Source organism: Microtus pennsylvanicus, chromosome 5 (genome assembly GCF_037038515.1).
Source record: "Microtus pennsylvanicus isolate mMicPen1 chromosome 5, mMicPen1.hap1, whole genome shotgun sequence".
In the NCBI taxonomy this organism is placed as follows: domain Eukaryota; kingdom Metazoa; phylum Chordata; class Mammalia; order Rodentia; family Cricetidae; genus Microtus; species Microtus pennsylvanicus.
Window position 1 is genome coordinate 93461614 of NC_134583.1, and position 19777 is coordinate 93481390.

General features: G+C 39.4%; 1 protein-coding gene across 3 annotated transcripts; it reads left to right on the top strand.

The window, feature by feature from the left end:
- Positions 1 to 1193: 1193 nt before the first annotated feature.
- Positions 1194 to 15109, top strand: LOC142850241 (membrane-spanning 4-domains subfamily A member 4D-like). 3 transcript variants are annotated; one of them, XM_075973544.1, is made up of 8 exons: positions 1203 to 1286; positions 2135 to 2212; positions 4357 to 4516; positions 6312 to 6434; positions 8416 to 8472; positions 10904 to 11020; positions 12938 to 13039; positions 14693 to 15109. In XM_075973544.1, exons 3-8 carry the CDS (start codon positions 4373 to 4375, stop codon positions 14819 to 14821), a joined length of 672 nt encoding a protein of 223 aa, XP_075829659.1. In that variant the 5' UTR covers positions 1203 to 1286; positions 2135 to 2212; positions 4357 to 4372; the 3' UTR covers positions 14822 to 15109. The 3 variants fall into 3 exon arrangements, with proteins under 3 accessions (XP_075829660.1, XP_075829659.1, XP_075829658.1); XM_075973545.1 differs by lacking the exon at positions 2135 to 2212 and having other exon boundaries at positions 1194 to 1286; XM_075973543.1 differs by lacking the exon at positions 1203 to 1286 and having other exon boundaries at positions 1294 to 2212.
- Positions 15110 to 19777: the final 4668 nt, after the last annotated feature.

Genomic DNA, 19777 nt, shown 5'->3' on the forward strand with positions numbered 1-19777 from the left:
CTGCACAAAGAAGGAAGGAAGGAAGGAAGGAAGGAAGGAAGGAAGGAAGGAAGGAAGGAAGAGTGAAGAGTGCTCTAGTGAAAACTAAAGACATCTATACTAGTCACTCTCTTTATGCCCTAGCAGATAAACAACTATAAAAGTATCTGACTTGAAGTGCCAGATCTAAGTGAGAAACCCTCACTATGAACTGAGTAGAACATATATATGTCTCTATACACATACACACTCACATTATATGTGAGTTTGGATATATAACTGTGTGTTTCACAATAATTAAAGAAGTCACAATTTGATCGGGCATGGCAGGGACATGAGAGAACTGGGAAAGGGGGGGAAATAATGTAAATTCAGTACTGATGTATGAAGTGAGAAGAATGAATGTGGATTAAAAAAACAAAACAGTCAAAAATGGTCATGGAATCCTTGACAATCTGATTGTAGTAGTAAAACACTCATAAAGATATAATATTAGGGATTTCCATGTGAGCTGAGATTGCAAATTTGTGTTCTTAATACCTGTGTTATTATTTAGCTAAGAGAAAAAATTATCCAGATGTTCTGTCATCCCTACAAAGGACATATCTTTGGCAATATACCTATATACAGATCTACTTTGAAATATCTTTATTTGACAATGGAAGTGGAGTTTCATGCACACTTAGCATATTTAGATGCTGTACACACAGCTCTCTAGAAAAACACAGTAATAGCAATGCGTAAATTTTTGCAAATAGATTTTTGAAAAGTCATCTAAATTACATTAGTCCATGCATGCTAAGTCTTTAGAATTGTATATTTGCTATATTTTTGTATTTCTTCTTTACTTAGTTTTGATTTTGCTCTTTATTAATTTAAATACACAACATAATGGGTGATACAAAATTTTCATATATCATAGCATTTTGCTTATATTCCCTTGGCAAAGTTTTACAAACAGTAAATCTTTACTTATCACCACAATAAACATTCTTTTTTCTTGTGGAAAAACCCTGTAAGTCATTCTTTTTTAGTATATCTCGTAATAAATATACACACTCTAGCTGAGAAATCAAAACTCAGTTAACGGTTTTATAGAAAAAAAAAAGAGGAAGTTTGATATTTTCAGAAATTCACACCACACCCTTTATGATCCAGAAAGGTGATAGAAGAAACATGCAAATTTCAACTGAGAGTGAAGTGGGTGTGGGGTGGGTCCCGAGTGTGGGGTGGGTCCTGGGTCTGAGCAGACTGAGGCTGGGTGTGGGACGAGTCCTGGATCTGGACAGATTGAGGCTGGGTGTGGGGTGAGTCCTGGGTGTGGGTTCGGTCCTGAGTCTGAAGAGACTGAGGCTGGGTGTGGGTTCGGTCCTGAGTCTGAAGAGACTGAGGCTGGGTGTGGGATGGGTCCCGGTTCTGGACAGACTGAGGCTGGGTGTGGGATGGGTCCCGGGTCTGGACAGACTGAGGCTGGGTGTGGGATGGGTCCCGGTTCTGGACAGACTGAAGCTGGGTGTGGGATGGGTCCTGGGTCTGGACAGACTGAGACTGGGTGTGGGATGGGTCCCGGTTCTGGACAGACTGAGGCTGGGTGTGGGATGGGTCCTGGGTCTGGACAGACTGAGACTGGGTGTGGGTTCGGTCCTGAGTCTAAAGAAACTGAGGCTGGGTGTGGGATGGGTCCTGGGACTGGACAGACTGAGACTGGGTGTGGGATGGGTCCTGGATCTGAACAGACTGAGGCTGGGTGTGGGTTCGGTCCTGGGACTGGACAGACTGAGACTGGGTGTGGGATGGGTCCTGGATCTGAACAGACTGAGGCTGGATGTGGGTTCGGTCCTGGGATTGGACAGACTGAGACTGGGTGTGGGATGGGTCCCGGGTCTGGACAGACTGAGACTGGGTGTGGGATGGGTCCCGGGTCTGGACAGACTGAGACTGGGTGTGGGATGGGTCCCGGGTCTGGACAGACTGAGACTGGGTGTGGGATGTGTCCCGGGTCTGGACAGACTGAGGTTGAGTGTGAGGTGGGTCCCAGGTCTGGACAGACTGAGGTTGAGTGTGGGTTTGGTCCTGGGTCTGGACAGACTGAGTCTGAGTGTGTCGTGGGTCCCGGGTCTGGACAGACTGAGGTTGAGTGTGGGGTGGGTCCCAGGTCTGGACAGACTGAGGTGCTCTCCCAGAGCCTGGCCTTCATCAGACACAGACAGCAGGCATTGCAGGCTGGAAGAAGGTAGGTGCAGACATTTGTCTTCTTAGGTTTTTGGCATGATGGCTTTTAATGTACTGGATGAATGTAGGACATCTAGATGGAAAGATGAGATCACTACACACACACTAGTATTTTGAACTTGAGTTGAGTGCACATCTTGAGTTGAGTGGGAGGCAGTTTTTGATAGAAAGAATAAGGAAAATGAAAAGACAAATGCTTGGTAAATTGGCAGCAATATTTTCTCCTCCAGGGTCTATGACCTCACCAGGCAGGTGGCTAGGTTTAATAGTAGCAGACATTAATTTCCTCCTATTGAATATTCTGTGAGGCCATTTACACAGTGCTTGGCTACCCCTAAGATATAAGTGCCACTTTTGTACCCTTGAGGATAGCTTGTCATATTCACCCCTAGATGAAGAACTATAGACAAATACTGACTGTTGAGAGAGGCAGAATCTGTCTTCTCTAACAGTGAACTCCCAGATGGGTTATCCACTCCCAGGAGTTTATCCCTAAACAATATACATTTGAGAAACACTAAATGGACCTCACAGGTTGTATGTTTACATATATATAATATATATATGAATATATATTCATATTGTATATTGATATATTCTATATAATCACATGCATATATAACAATAATAAAGAAGAAGAGATCATAAACATTTCTATTTGGTTTTTCGAGACATGATTTCTCTGTAGCTTTGGAGCCTGTCCTGGAACTAGCTCTTGTAGACCAGGCTGGCCTCGAATTCACAGAGATCCACCTGCCTCTGCCTACAAGTGCTGGGATTAAAGGTGTGCTACACCACCTCCCTGCAAGGTCATAAATATTTAAGACTGTGGGGAACATGGGAAAAAGTTGAATGGTAGAGAGGGTGGGGTGTAAATGATGTAAATACAATACTCAGTTATGACATTCTCAAAAATAAAATAACATTTAAAAAGGAATATAAAAGAAAGACAAAGGCCACACCTTAAAATGTTGGCTGCGAATTTTGCACACGTTTAATAATCTTCTACCATTATATTCATCTCTGTCTCCTAAATATTATCTTGATAATCCATCAGTTAACAATATCTATTCCATGCAGACTTAGTGGAGATGCAGAGAATGATGGATCCTGAGCTACCAACCAGATTTGCTTAGTCTGCTCCCGAGATGGACTGTGACCTGGACTAGGTCTCCAGGCATCTCTGGCTTCATTTAGGGGACACATAGGCCATGAGCTGAAGTTGCTGATGCAGATGTTTATCAGTGGAAGACACAGGGCAAACTTTTAGCAGTATAAAGATCAGAAAGAAGCTTGGACCAATTGTGCCCAATGCGCTCTTTACAGGCACAGTCACGGTAACCCAGAGACGGTAGCCAGAAATTCACATCTTAATGAAAGAGCTAGAAGTAGACTCCAGATTATCGGGTCTTAGGCCAGGCTTTTCCCTGCTCATATTTCATTTCTCGACAACCATCAATTACCAACAAACTTGAGATTTAGGCTGTGTCTGTGTGTGTTTTCTATTTGACAAAAGAGAGGCTCACCCTTTAGGTTCCTCTATTCTTCCTCATTAGTAATTGGCTCATGAGGAGAATATTAATAGACATCCAAGAACTCAGCAAACTGCAGAAGTCTGAAGGCATTTCTGAGAGGCACGGCAGAAGCCCTTTGTAAACAGAGAATAAACTGCATTGGAGAGGACTATTCTACAGCTTAGGTTTCCTTAGGAACACCTTTGCCTTTGGAGCACGAAAAGGAAGTACCAAAGGCAGGTGAATCCTCTCTTGCATTGCAGGGTGAGTAGTATACAGCAGGGGGGAGTTGTATCTGATGACAGCCGGAGACCATGTGAGAAGAGTGATGGGTTTCTTTGCTGTCAATGGAAATAAATTCAGCTTGTACAAAGGCTCCAATAATCTATTTGAAAATGATGTCCAAAACAGCCATGGCTACCTAAAAAAAATTATGAGCACTCAAAAATAAGGCTAAGAAAATAGAAACAGGAGAGCGTCTCTTACCAAGAGATTAAAGCTATTTTTGTAGTTATCTATGCTAAACTTTTTGTGTTAACATGGGAGGATTTAGTTCAGAATTTACCCATAAGCAGGAACCTGGCATTGAGTCATTTCCAGGGGTTCATCCAGAATTTCAATTTTATTTCAGCACTGTTTCTGTTGCCATGGCAACCATGCAAGGACTAGAACAGACCACCATAGAGGTGGCCCCTGGAGGTGCTCTGCCTTCAGAGAGGTCTGTTGTAAAGTCACAACTGTGGAAAGAGAACGCAGAGAAATTCTTGAAGGGGGAACCCAAAGACCTCGGGGTAAGACATTTCTGGATCTGAGGGGAGAATGATTTTGTAAATATCTAAAGGATTAACAAATAAAAAAATCTAACGCAAGTACTCTGTCCCACTAACCTCATGGTCTCTCAACACTTCCTATGGTCACTAGCATTTGATTTTCAAATCTATCATTTGAAAATGGATATGTTATTCTGCCACATCAGATTTTCAATTTAATTATGTTTCAAATAGAGAAACTTCAGGTACATTCTAGGTTGTGTGTTATCCAAGATGACCCCATCCATTTCAGTGCAGACAGAAACCTAGGCAAGCTGCTGCTGCCCTCCAGTCCCAGGCCTGCCCAGCAGCAGGGAGACCCATATTGTTCTCAGGCATTTCTAGTGCTTTTCCTTCCTCTGCTGGTTAGATGATGAGAAATCCCCTATTTTCTGCATTCTTCTGTCTGCAGAAGACTGTGCCAGAAAAAAAATTAGGGAATTACAAGGAATTACATGCTAAGCAGGTTAAAGGTCACTAAATGCAGAAGGTATTCACTGGCACAACCTTGCCACTCCCCGCAGTTGCCGCAGGCAGTTTCTTTTCTACTTCACTGTTCTAGTTCTTATAAATATTGAAAAATGAACATTTTTTTCATGACATATCTTTTATGTCCATGTGGAATTTGTATATCTTAAATATGTCAAGATTCTTTTTGCTGCTGAAGTACTGTTTATTATGAGTCCCTCTGCTTGCTAACTAGGCTCCAAATCACGACTAGCTGAAGAAGCCCAAGAATCCATAGAAATGGGATCAAACTAAAGCAACACAGATCAGTCAGAAGCTGGCGTTTCTAATTTTTAATTACATTTCAGAATATCACACAATTTTGGCAAATAATAATGCTTTTCTTTCACATGCTCTCCAAATATTTAATTATGGTATATTCAAAAATGTATCACTTTAAGAGAGTCCAAGTTTTGAATGAGACTAGTATACCAATGGTTAAGACACAAAATTAAATTTAAAAAGCGTTGAGTTTTATTCTGTTTGGGGCTTTTCGGATTTCCAGTGATCACATTGTCCCTATCTTCCACAACACCTCCATAATCCTACCTCCTCTGAGAGCTTAGCCCAGAGCTCAGTGCTTCTCAACCTTCCTAATGCTGTGGCCTTTAATTCACTTCCTCATGTTGTGGTGATCCCAACCATAAAAGTATCTGGTTGCTACTTCATACCTGTGACTTTGCTACTATTATAAATTATAATGTCAATGTCTTATATTTCCAATGGTCTTAGGTGATCCCTGTGAAAGGGTCATTGAACCCCCAAAGTAATTAAGACCCACAGGTTGAGAACCACAGCCTTAGGTCCCCAGCTTTGGCTCTGGAAACAAATCATGCTTTAATGTGAGCAGTTTGATGATACAGGATTGTAGATTATTGTCTTGCACTCCTGTGCACCTTCCCAATGATTCCCTGCCCTTAACTCAAATATCCCCTTAGTCTACCTGATTACAAGCCGAGTACCTACCTCCACAAATTCCCTCTAAATTTGAAGTTACTGATACAAATAAATGTGTGTGTGTGAGAGTGTGTGTGTGTGTGTGTGTGTGAGAGAGAGAGAGAGAGAGAGAGAGAGAAAGAGAGAGAGAGAGATTACAAGGGAAATATATATATTAGTACATCCCATCTGTATATGAAAACTATTGTCAGAAGAATATTTCAAAATTCATCTGTGTATATTAAACGTGTGGATGAAGGCAACTTAGTGGTTTGATAGCACTTAGTACAGACATCATTTTTGTGGTGATAACGTTTCACTTTTCTGTGTCTAGGTTGTCCAAGTTCTGATTGCTCTCATAAATCTCATTTTGGGTATAATAATGATGAATGAAAACCAGTTCCCCCGCCGAGTATTTTCAGCATTCGTATATGCCCCAATTTGGGGTTCAATCATGGTGAGTAGCATACCATCTTATGTAACTGGAGATAATAACACTCTGTTGTGACTCCACTAACCTTAGGGGGAATCCTCTCTTTACTCTTTCAAGTAGTCCATAAGTTTGAGAACAGTATATCAGTTTTTTTTCAGTTTTTTCCTTGTTCATGTTGCAATACCAATATACCCTTCACATAAACTAGGTGGGTTGTTTATTTAATATGGCATTTAGGATACTGTGTCAGCATGTACTCATGTACTCCCACAAGGGTTACTTAAGCATTGTCACAACTAATTTCCTCAGGAGTCCAGAGGCTAGTCATTCCTAGTGGTGGTTATTCGGTGGTACAAAATATCATCACATCTTGATGACAGAGTAATCTGATATATTGATGGAGCTCTTTCACTGTTCACAAAGAGTTTACAAGTCTATTCTTAAGCCAAGGAAAACGAGCTTGCATCTTTAACTTGAGGAAATTGAGATTCACTTCTCTAGGTGGGAAGGGATCACTGAACTCTGAAGCTCATGAAAGAATGAAGGAAATGAGGGACTTGTTAGCAATGCAGAGGAGGCAAAGCTCAGCAGGTGGTTAGCAGTGCCTGGCTAATCAACTCTCAGTCAATGCTTAAGAGAATAGAAAACCTAGGTAAATTCTGTTCCAAATTTTAAAGAAAGTAACTATTAAAAAATTGAAAAAGAAATTTTAAAAATTAAAAAATTTCCTCTATAATAAAATTTAAGAGAGTTTTGTAGAGAAAAGAGTGTCAATTAAGTATAAAATAGCAAACATTTTCTTACCTATATATTATGAGCTGACAAGTGGAAAGTAAAATGCAAACTTGGTTATTTTACAAGTGAGAATTCCATTGAAAAATGAGGGCTCCATTTATTGATAAACTTGACAATGAGAAAATTTAGTGATGTTGTAGACCTGGTACCTTAATTTTCCCTTCCTATTTACAATAGATGTTTAAGATTTGAGAAATGCCACAGGCTCCAATACTTTTCAAAGTTACATGACATTTGACATATCAATAATAGTATCAATGATTATGATAATAGTAGTAATAGCACCCATAACACCAGTAATAGTTTTCATTGCACTGTAATCTAAGAATATTGTTGTTTTGTATGTAATGTTCCTCCACTTCAATCAATCACCACAACTTCTGAGAGATTTGCTTTCATTTCCATTGTATAAATGAAGAAAATGAGACTAGGAAAGGTTAATATACCCAAGATATACTCAGCCCATGAATGAGGACTCAGAATCTCTCATATCTCCCCACCACTGCTTTCTTCTTCCATCTTTATTTTCTATTAAGTACTATCCTGGAAACCAACTCCTATAGTTTTTGATGGAGAATTGAACCTAAGGGCTCAGCCCTGCATGGGAAGCAATTGGCTGAGAGCTATCTCCCCAAACTTATATGTATATGTTGATTTTCATTTTAATGTTGTGATAGTGCTGATGCTGCTATAACTTTTAAATCTTCTAAGCCAAGTATGGAAAGCAAATGCAGACATCCGTATAATAGTTTAAAGTCACTTGAGTCAGGTTGACAGCAGTCATTTAGAAGAAATTGAAAATAATTGCCAAATTGCAGGACTCAAATGAGCTACAGCATTCTAGTATAATTTTTGTCATTATTTTATTTACAGCTTTTGATATATCTTCAACAAGAATAATTTCTGGTCTGATTTTGTGTGGCTATCTTCTTCAGTTTCAGGCCATGTGTGCAAAAATCTAATTATAAGAATTGAGGAGTTTTATCCTTCATTGATCTTAAACAATTTTGTTGGGATGACAGTTTCATAATTTTACAAAACCTTGATGATTCTTCCACGGACTCCCTTTCCCCCTGTTCTTCTGGTAGGGGAGGTATGTGACAACTGGCCACTTCAGTAGACCCAACTGACATAGAAGTGAGTTTTAGTATGCTATGATTTATAAAAGCTATTTCAAAATGTTAACTTGAAATTTTCCTCTTATTATCAGTTCATAATCTCAGGATCCTTGTCAATTGCAGCAGGAATGAGAACTACAGAGGTCCTGGTAACTATTTTCTCTTATTTTGCCATTACATGAGAATGATTTCATCAAGTATACATTCTGCTAATATGTAAAAGAGGTTGGTTCTATTTTCCTAAGGCCAAGGCTCTGCATTTTAAAAAGATCTGACTTTTAAAAGTGTAGCTGAGCTACTTGTTCATAAAAGGTCTCATCATATTTGAGTGGATGGTGTGTCCAGGGAGTTGCGGAGAGAATCTTGGTCCTGGTGAAACCAGAGAAGTGAAGTTAGAAACGTGAACCTTGAAGCTTCAGATCATGCCCATGACAATGACACCAAATATTTGCAGTGGCAATAACATCATTAACTGACAGGTTAAAATGGTTTCTACAAATGTATCTAAAATAACATTTTTTTTAAAAAAATTATCACAGAGGCGATAGAGATAGCTAAGTGATTAAGAGCACTTATTGCTCTTGCAGAGGACCCAGATTTGATTCAAAGTTTCATATAATGACTCTCAGTTATTCAATTTCAAGGAATATAGACCCTTCTTCTGATTTTCGTGGCTACCAGGCCTGTAAATACATGTAGACAAAACACATAAAATAATAAATGATTTTAAAAAGATGGTAACAATGGGATTTCTGTCAAAAACTGATAAAAGGCAACAACCAAGAGTTCAGCAATTATTTCACTCACTTGCTAAAAGCTGCAGTTGAATTTCCCTTCCTGCAGCAGGTAAACATCAACTTTTGCACCATGACCAAGTGACCCTTCTATACCTGTGCTCTTGTCTACCTCCTTAGCATCTTTAACCAGCTTTGACCATAACATGTACCTCATGTCATGAGATCTGCAAGGTTACACAGAAGATCAGCTAATATTTAGAAGACAACCCCACCAGAGATTTACACATCTAATGGAGGTTAAATTCCTACAGGCATGGCCTGTGAAAAATATTACCTTTGAGTAGCTGCTGTCTCTAATTGCAGATTCTCTTGTGTGATAAGACGCTCCCCTCTAACTCAACTTGGGGACTTTCAAGCAGTGCATGCCTCATATGTTGAGCACAATCTTCCTGTGTTGTTAGTAGGATGACTTTTTCCTCAAACTGTAATTCTGGCAAATAAAATATGACAGTCAAACCTTTTGTCCCACACTGCTATTTAAAAAAAAAATAGAAGCCTGTTCTTTGTAATTAACTCCCTGGCAGTATGATTTGGTCAGATGGAAGTCCTTATGGGGTGATCACAGGAGGAACTTTTACAGAACAGATTTGCAGGTGATAGAGCATAGTCCTTTAAAGATTTATGAAAAATTAGGTTGGTATTGCAGGTGTCTGTCCTTGTTATATCATAGTCCTTTGAGAGAGCAATAGGACCTATGTGGTCCGAAGTTCTCTTGACCAGCATCTCTCTGCTGTCATTCAAAACAGCAATTAACACTTTGTACTAGCTTTTGATGCAATAGAATAACTGTTTCTGTTTATGTCTTATAATTTAGGTAAATAAAATGCTGGTTATTGACTAAGAATGAACAAATATTATTAATCACACTTGAGAAATGTAAAATAATGCATGTATTCTTTGCCCTTTCCTTAGATCTCACAGTGGTTTAGTTTTCTGCATTTTGTAAGCTGTAGCAGCCTTAATAAGAGAAGGCTGGAACCTCCTCATAGCTGCAGCTGTGGTCAGCTACAAACTAGATAAGTTTTGCTGCATATCTTCAAAGAATGCCTCTGTCCCTGAGAATATTCCTTGCAGTATTTTTATTACTAACAAGTTGTTAATGAATGGATTTATATAAGGTTTTGATTTTGTGATGGCAGAGGAACTCAGACAGCACGTGTGTGAGTTCATTCCCTTACCTCTCAGACTAACAATTGTCTAAGTCCCTCTCGCTATACTGAGACATCCTACCTAAACCCCGCTAGAAAGCCTGCAGATCTGGTTCTGTTCTCTTTCGATTCTCATGTTAGAGACACTGCACAGTTTCAGTTTCCTGGTAGTTTTACTTCTCATAATAAAGTTTGTTTTATTGAACCTTGAGAAAAGAAGTGTGAAACCAAATCTACAGCATAGGGGGAAATATGCCAGAGGGCCATGCCGTGAGTGATTATCAACATTTATACAAGGAAAACAGTCAGACGTTTGAAGAATGTGGTGGGTAATGACAGGCAGGGCCTTCCAGATAATGTGTCAAGATCACTATGTTTTCACTACAAAATTTGAAGAGCATGTTGTGCCCTTGAGTGTCATCTCAGGAGGACAGGGGATTTCCTCTTAGGAAAATGGCATAATGCTTTTACATTGTCAAAGGATTGGAAGTAAAGATACCTTAAGGAAAGACACAGATTGTACTTTTGGCAGAAATAGGATGAATTGTATTAATAAAATTACATGCTGCATTTCAAATATTGATGGCGCTACACCAAAGATGCTATTGAATTAACTGGTTCCCATTCCTTTCTAGGTTACCACCAGTCTAAGTTTTAACACCATTAGCTCTGTGGTGGCTGCAGCAACAATTATAATCAGTATACTCAGTGTGATTATAAGTGCAGTCGAATTTAAACATGCAATTATTGTGGTGAGTATTTCCTTTGATAGTGGGCTTCCACTGTGGAGACAAGGGCTTTTTTACTCTTGCAAAGGTAACAATAAACGCTGTAAAATGTAACTGTCAAATCTTCTTTAGGGAACCGTGAATGACTGGGAAGTAGAACGGTTATCTATTTAGGGGTCAGGTGACAGTGGATTACTTCCCTTCTGTCTATAACCAAGTAAATAAAAAAAAAACCCACAAATGTGGCTAGTGCAGAGACATAGGGCCCATATGTCCTGTCATCTTGAGTTGGCATCCCAGAGAGGCCCAAAATAAAACCAAGTTTCTAAGAGTGGGAGGTTCCAAACCTCTAAGGAGAAAAGATATATTGTTTAGCTTACGATTTTAATAAACAGGTTTAAAAGAGTGAGTTCTTTGTACAAAAGAAAAAGCCATATGGAATTATCAGTGATCATTCAAGGTGATCTAAAAAAATCCCTACAGCTTAAAGTTGTATATTATAAACTTATATACATGTGCTACTTCTGTTGAAAGTCTTCCTTTTGTTTATGTTGCTGTTTTCAGTCTGTGTTTGTTTGATATTTCTGGAGATGTGAATATCTCTATATAACCTGGGATTCCCACAGATTAAAAATCACCATCTCTTCTCAGTGTTGGGATTCTAGCTGTGAGCAACCAGGCCCAGGCTCTACTTGTTTATGTAAATTAAATTATGTTATGTGAGACTGTTTATAAATTATATGAAAGTGATTAAATTGTAAGGAAGGATATGAGGCATATAGACAGGACTTCGGTACTCTCTGATGCTCAAAGAAACTCTTATCTAGATGGTCACATTTCTGAGGACAAGGCTACCATCCCTTCTACTTGTTATTCTCCACTGTGCCTGTCACAGTGCCTGAGACACAGAGGCTACTGGATCTGTTGAGGCAGGAGCAAGGAATATCTCATCACAAAACATGCAAATCTTCTCAGAGCCTGCTGAATCAGTATCTCTCACATGCCAAGGTTCTAATCTGTTGACTAATCTACAGTAGAGGGAGCATTTCTCATCAATGAGAGAAAGAGACAGAATATTCAAACCCAACAATTGCAGGAAGAGAAATTCAAAACCAGTTCAAGGCAAGAGAATTCAGAACAAATGTGCTGCTTCCTTTTTCCTCCAATTTGATCCTGTGGCTTGGTGAAGAATCAGACAAAGCCAAGTGCACTGAATACTAACGATGTGGTATTTAACACTCCAATTATTTACCATACTTGCGACAATTGCTACCAAATTAGCACATAATCCAGATGTATTCCAGGATGACAGAAGTTCAAAATGAATCTCAATTGCATACAATCAAAATGTTGGCAGGGCTGTTGTCCTTCCTGGGAGACATAGGGAAAGGTAATTTTCTTGTCTTTTATGTTTCCACCTTCTGTCTGCATCCCTTGGCTCATCATTCTGTCCTCTGTTTTCAAGGCAAGTACCACAGTCTCTTAGACTTTGATTATTCAGCATCTTGCTTCTACTTGTGAAGACATTATGGTAACTTGGACAGCCCGCAGAGGCCAGGATAGTCAGCCTATATTATCTAATAAATAACCTCTGTTCCCATTGCAAACTAGGATCTCCCCATTCAGAATTTTGTTAGAAAGCCAACCTGCAAGCCTCTTCTCTTCAAAAGTAAAATAATATTATTTTTTTCTCTGTGTGAAATTTCTAGCACCGGAGTTAGGCAGGCTTTGGGGTTTCTGATAATTTTTGTTAGTAAAAAAGGGAGAGAAGAAATGGTATTCAAGAGGCCGGAAAATTGTCTAAGACTTGGGCCATATCAAAAGCTAGATTTCCAACCCCCTGGCCAGGGTCTTTCCTTTTTGGCATGGTAGTGGGGAGCATATTTCAAATATATAATCTCTACTCGCTATTTACATTACTTCATATAAATCTGTTTTTAGGGTATAGATGCTTTGATACTCATTTTAAATGTGCTAGAATTCTGCATCGCTGTGTCCACATCTGCCTTTGGATGTAAAGCAACCTGTTGTAACACCAGTGAGGTGAGTAGCAGTCCTTGTTGGATGGTGTTTAGTAGGTCTCTATCGCTCTAGTAATCAGTCTCACAATTCTAATAGCTTACAAAGACACATCTTCATTGCTCTTAGCTCCCGCAAGTCCAGACCATCCACAGGTCACCTAGGTCCTCTGCTCAGACTTAAAAGTCTCTGTTACCAGGGATCTGAGGCAGCCTTTGGGGTTCTTAGTTTCATTAATAAAAGAGTTTAAACCCAGACTAGGAAGGAAGCTTAAGAGCACGTTCTTGACAGTTTGAGGGACAGACAAGGTGGAAATTCCTACAGCCTTCAGAGAGAGGGAGATGGAGAGAAAGACTGAAAAGAACCAGGGAGTCTAGGAAAACATGTTAAGGATTGCCAAGATACAGATCTGAGTTCAGAGGTTACCCAATTCCAGATCCTTGTTTTACAAAGCAAAGGACTGTTCCAGGGACTCATTCTTAGAAACTGAAATAGAGTCCATTTACTAAGAAAAGAATATCTAAGGATGGAAGTGCATTTGTGAGCTGTAGAAAGAACCTGAAAGGTATCCAGCCACAGAATGTAGCATGCATTACAGGACTGTTTTAGACCCTGCCTTTTTGTTTGTATCCCAATGATCTATTGCCAATCAGTCCCACCTAGCGTGCTCTGTTCCTAAGATGAAACCCAGCTGAAAAAGGGTTTCTAGTCTTCTTCTGTGTTCAGACTTCTTTCACATGCTAATGTTTTTTGTTGTTTGAAAATACCATAACTGCTTCTTATATGCTTTGATCAAATCCAGCCCCATTTTCTCCACTCTGATTCCTCCTTTCAAGGCCCCATTGTCCTGCATAATGTGTGTTCAGGGAGCTGACTGGGCCGTTGTTTATCAGTAACTTCCAGCTGGTGCACATCTGGCCAATGTCTTTCCCCAAGGACTGCTGCAGATGTTCTTGAGGACTGAGGAGGAAGAAGGTCACATAGGGATAAGAAAGTGACAGGTTTAGGAGGAAAAAAAGACCAGAAGTAGACCATGAGGATGATATGCCAGGAGAGGCCTCAAAGACTCAAATTTTCAAGTAGAGAAAGTAGTCAGTGAAACCCAGCAATTGTTCCCTAGAGCCGAGTAATGCTGTTCATGATGATTTCCTGTTTATCCACCCCAGCAGTGGCCTAGGGCATGTGATGCTTAAGTAGCACATCTTCTTCATGCTGCCACTGCCCCACATCACTTGAGCTTGTGAAGGACAGAATTTTCCCAAGTCTCATGATGCTTCTGCCATTCTGGGCCACTGTCATGTGTGCAGAACTTTGTTCACGGCTGTCACACCAAAGTCTGGATGTGATGCTGTCAGCAGGGGTAAACCACTTTGGAAGAACGCCATTGTCATTTTCCATAACACCTTGTTTCGTTAAGCCATTTAAAATGGAATGGAAAAATCAATGCTCCAAGATGCAGCTGCAAATATCAAGTTCTCTGGTCCACCTCTGCAATAGAATGAGTGTCCTATGTGTACAACACTTGATCCAAATGGTACCTAAGACACCAAGCAGGGTGAGGTGTGATTCAGTTCAGTAGTGACAATGTAGATACTGGTAAGGCGGACTTTATGGTGTGAGGAATAGGAAGCTCTGGGTATACTGGATGACTCAATGACATTTTGATTCATTTCACAGGTTGTTGTAATTCTACCACAAAATCCTGCTGTGTCTGCAGCGACAACTCCCATGTTACTTCAACCATTGGCACCACCAGTATACCAAGAAAGAAATGTTCCAGAAAATATATATAAGAACTATACTTAAGAGTCTAGTTTAGACTATGTGTGTGTGTGTGTCTGAGAGAGAGAGAGAGAGAGAGAGAGAGAGAGAGAGAGAGAGAGAGAGAGAGAGAGAGACGGAGAGAGAGAGAGAGAGACAGACAGACAGACAGACAGATAGACAGACAAAATGCACATGCTCCTGCATGTATGTGATTTCAAAATCAAGTTCTCATTGTTTGTTTCTCTATGAATTTAACAATTCATTGCACTGGATGTTGGAGTATCAGACCTGCTATAAATAAATAAACCCAAGCATTTACTAGGCTAACAATACCTGAATATCTTTCATTCTTTGTAGGTACAAGGGTATTGAATTGGCAAAGATGTTTTCAATGTGGACTGAAAAAAAATTGTTAGTGAAATGAAATCTCCAAGAAGTGAAGACTACAGTCCACATTTTATTTGGGGTTTTTGCTAAATAAGTAGATTTGACTACTCATGATCATGTAAAGACACATGAAGTATGCAAGACAACATGCAAGACAAGACAACAATAATCACTAATTATAGCAATCAGCAATCAATTTTATTCTCTGTGTGCATGTGCATCACATAATACCAGAGTGTATAGTGAAAAATTACAGTGAAGATAAGTGAAATCAGAATACCTGATCCCTAAATACACACACACACACACACACACACACAGTGCGTCTCTCACTATATATGTATTATATATATATGTGAGTATACATAGTATACGTATAGTGTAGATTCAGAGAGAACACACACATATATGTATGTATTATATATAACATAAAAAGCAGTCTCTTATTGTTGTGGATTGAATCTACAGTGTCCTCTACTGGCTCACATGTTTGAACACTCGGTATTCAAGTGATGCCACTCTTTAGAGTGGTTGCTGAATCTTCCCAATATGAGGTCAAACTTGTGAAAGTAAGTCACTGAAGGGTAACTCTAAAGGTAACACTTATCACTTCCTGGGGTGGCAGCCTCCAGACAGCACAGGACTCAAAAGAAATCCACAGTATCAATGTATACTAGAGTTTTCTACCTGATTTACACTCCTTCTTAATGGTATCCTTCTTTTATTCCTCAGTGTACTTGTGTACTTCTTTCTACAGCTTATATATCCCACCGAAGTTTTTCAGGCAATGTATGAATCATAGTGTGTTTACACCATATTTTTCAGAAGAATTATTATAATGAACACAGGTAAAAATGGGTTTCTCATCTCCTTTATATGATTAAAACAAAGTCACTCTAACAACCCATATACATTTACTTTTAAACAACTTGTAGATTAACAGATCATGAGCAAGCAGAAAAGTATTTTTTCACAGACAACTCATTTGTTGGCAGGCTGCATATTGTGGGTACAAAGAAAGAATCAATCATTTTAGTATTCATCTTGACAGTTAATCTTATAAGGAATCTTAAAGGAATCACAAACCTAATCTTTTACACATGAAAACCAACCAGTCAGCTGTACTTTAAGTCTTTAGGGTGCATACTCACCCATTGATAGTTTCTTATATCAGGAGATTGAGGGCAGGAATGAACACAAGGAATTAATCATCACCTCTGATCACCAACCAAACCTACCCAGGAAAGTATGATCAGTTAGCAACAGTTGGGTTGGTGCGTTTTTGACCCTAACTTAATGAATCTATAACTTGGCTTTGTGTATTTGTGAACTTTAGATTGTTTCCTGGGCTTCTTCATCTCAAAACTATTATCAAAGCATCTGATCTAATTTGAAATTATTTTAAAGTTTTGTTTCAAGGAATGATGCACATAGATACCTGTGACTGTATCTTTCAAGATTAAGACTTAAGGAACTTGAGCCGGTCTGGTCCAGGGACTCAAATGTTTTTCTTAATCATTAACTTGAGCTACATCTTTGCAGTCTTTAAGTGAAACTCATAGGGCCTTGCTGTGTAACATTTTTTGTGTTTGTTTTTATTCATCAATACTTTGTAAAAACCAGCACATTTATTATCAAGTAGTACAACTTAGGGAGGAATTATCTTCCTAATAATCTACAGATTAAAAGGCAGTTGTCTGTACATTAAAAGAACATTCTTGTTGTACATGAGACTGTGTCAGTGTCTTGATTCTGAAGTTCCAGACTCCAGAATCATGAGAAAGAAAAGTTCCATGTAAGAAAAGTGTTGTCTACTGGCTGCCGTCATTATAAAGATGTATTTTCACATGCATTGCTGAGAAGGTATCAGTAGACATACTCTTTGGGTCAAGGTGAATATTATGTTCCCTAACAAGTTTTACTGAATGGTGTTAGCATCCTTAAGAATTTCTAAGGTAATCTTAGTTCAGTTAATATTTGTTGAATCATTGTGTTATCTTTCTGGTTAGAAGCACAGTACAAAGTCTCTGCTATCAAGCTAAATTTCTAAGAAAGAGATAAGTGTAAGTAAATTCTTGGACAAACTGATTCTAAGTATGTATCAATATTTGCTGTTCATTTTGGAATAGTGTAGATTCTGTGTAAGTTTGACATAGCATGACTTAAATGGCTTGCTTATTTCCAAACAGCCAGGATACAAACCTCAGGTACTGATGTGTTCCAGGATCCAATACCTTATCCAACCACAAACCTGTTGCTATTTCTTTACTTATGACCTTAAATTAACTTTTAGTAAAGATACATCAAGACAGTTCTCAGGAAAACACACTAAAAACATAGGGATTGGAGAGACAGTTCAGCAGTTAAGAGCTCTTTTTCTTCTTGGAGAGGACCTGCTTTCAGTTCTCAGCACCCACGTAGTTGTTCACAACCATTGTAACTCAGGTTCCAGGGGATCCAGTGCCCTCTTCTGACTTCAGCAGGCACCAGGAATATATGTGGTACACATACACACACCACACAAAACATAAAGAATTAAATAAATAGATCTATAAAAAATAATATGTGGGGCCAGATGGTGGTGGCGCACGCCTTTAATCCCATCACTCAGGAGAGGCAGAGGCAGGTGGATCTCTGTGAATTTGAGGCCAGTCTGGTCTACAAGAGCTAGTTCCAGGACAGGTTCCAAAGATACAGAGAAACCCTGTCTCGAAAAGAAAAATATGAGGGACAAAAATGCAAAGCAATTGATTCAAGACGAGTACCTATTAGAAAATGTATGATCTGAAGTTGTTTCAAGTAAGAAAAATGAGACCTTTCCTGTACTCGGTTTGCTCAAATGCAGAGAGTCAGACAAAACTGCAGATGTGTTTCTGAACCATAATGTGTCACACTCACAAAGAATCCCAGGCTTTGCTCAGTTCTGTTTCCTGTCAAGTGTTTCTTTTTTGGTTTTTTGTGTCAATTCCTTGTTCTTTCCATTCTGGGAAGTGAGTGTGTTTGGAGAACACACAATTCTGAGCTTCTCTCTTGAAAGGGACAAAAGAGTGGCCCATAGTTAGGTGATCTACAGGACTGTTTTCTATCTCATCTGACACAGAAAGATGACAGGAGACAGAGAACACAGCTTCCATCTCGTGTTGGAACCCTACTGTTTCCTTACTGGTGCAACAGCAGTTCTACAGCGACCGAAACTGAAGAGATGCTGAATTATAAAGGATAAACAGTGAACTGGTTTAACTTGGAAGTTACACACACAAGCCCAGAGAGGAGACATCTCGAAAATGTTTCTGAATAGTTCCAGAATCCACTCCCATTTTCTTGTTTTGGGTCAGTCTCACATATACTCCTTCTGGGAAGACATCGAGGAATAAGTTAGCATTATTGTATGTCTACAACAATGAACAAAAGGAAAATGAGAAAGTAGCCTGTAAATTTAACCAACCTTAATCAGGCAATACTTGGCTCATAGTTCTTTTTATAATCGTCAACAGCTATAGTTGGGCATTATATACATCCACAAAATCCACCTCTCTGTATATACATATTTTAACATGATATATAATTTTCTATGTGGGAATATTTTGCATCCTAATGATAATGGTTTTTCAAAGTTTAAAAAAAGATGCATATTGTTTGATTCATCAATACATTCACTAACACAGTGATTGTACAATGATGCTCACAATTGGTGAGTAGTAGGGAATAGGTCATGCAGTCTAGTGAAATGCATAGGTAAATCAGGGGCACGATGAGTGCATGTAGTTCAGTAAGACATTTGTGATGAACGAATAATAAACTGATGGTGAATGAACTGATAAAGATGAGTAGAAAGGTGGCCAATGGAAATGACAAGAAACGATCATGTATAACACATGTAGATAAATATCTACCATAAATTTGCTAAAACAGCAATCCTAAATGAATGCAAACTATGAAGAGGCATTTCCCATTGGACTGGGCAGAGGGGCAGAGCATTTGCGAGGGTGCTTAGAGAGAACAGGAGATTGTGAGCAGAGTGTGTTATTGTTAACAGTCTTTTGTCAACTGGTACAGGCACTGACTCAAACTCTGAAACAACTCAGGGTGAACGGGCAGGATGGAACTACGCTGAGACTAGGGAGAGCAGCCTTTTGCTTGGAGTGTAGAAGTCCCCTCTCCAAACAAAGCACACAAACCCAAGGTTGGGGAGAAGAGAAGGTTGATGGTGGGAATGGATGGATGGGGAAGAGATGGGGAAGTGCCACAAAAATACCACTCTTAGGTCACTATGGGGGCCTTGGTGATGGTGATCTTACAGGCATTATCTCAAGTACTCTATTAATGTCTTTAGGTACATTTAAAATTGTGAGAGTGTGCAGATGAAAAAGAGACTGGAGAGGGAATCTAAGATAGACAGATTTAACTTGCTTATTAGCAAATTTTCCTGGAGTCAAAAGTGGGTGTGGTTGCTCTCAAGAGGCCACACTTCTGCTTTGTCAAAGCTCAGAATAGCTGCGCTTCACTAATTCACTGGGTCCTGGGACAGTGATGAGCCCACAGGACATGATGGGAAAAGGACAGTGATGAGCCCACAGGACATTATGGGAAGGACAGTGATGAGCCCACAGG

What these genes read in the sequence shown, in the direction of transcription:
- LOC142850241 (XM_075973543.1), top strand. Translation starts at nt 1,383, where the DNA reads ATGGGTCCCGGTTCTGGACAGACTGAGGCTGGGTGTGGGATGGGTCCC. An exon ending in TGAGAACTACAGAGGTCCTG is followed by an intron (nt 8,473 to 10,903) that starts GTAACTATTTTC and finishes ATTCCTTTCTAG; the next exon opens with GTTACCACCAGTCTAAGTTT. An exon ending in TTAAACATGCAATTATTGTG is followed by an intron (nt 11,021 to 12,937) that starts GTGAGTATTTCC and finishes ATCTGTTTTTAG; the next exon opens with GGTATAGATGCTTTGATACT.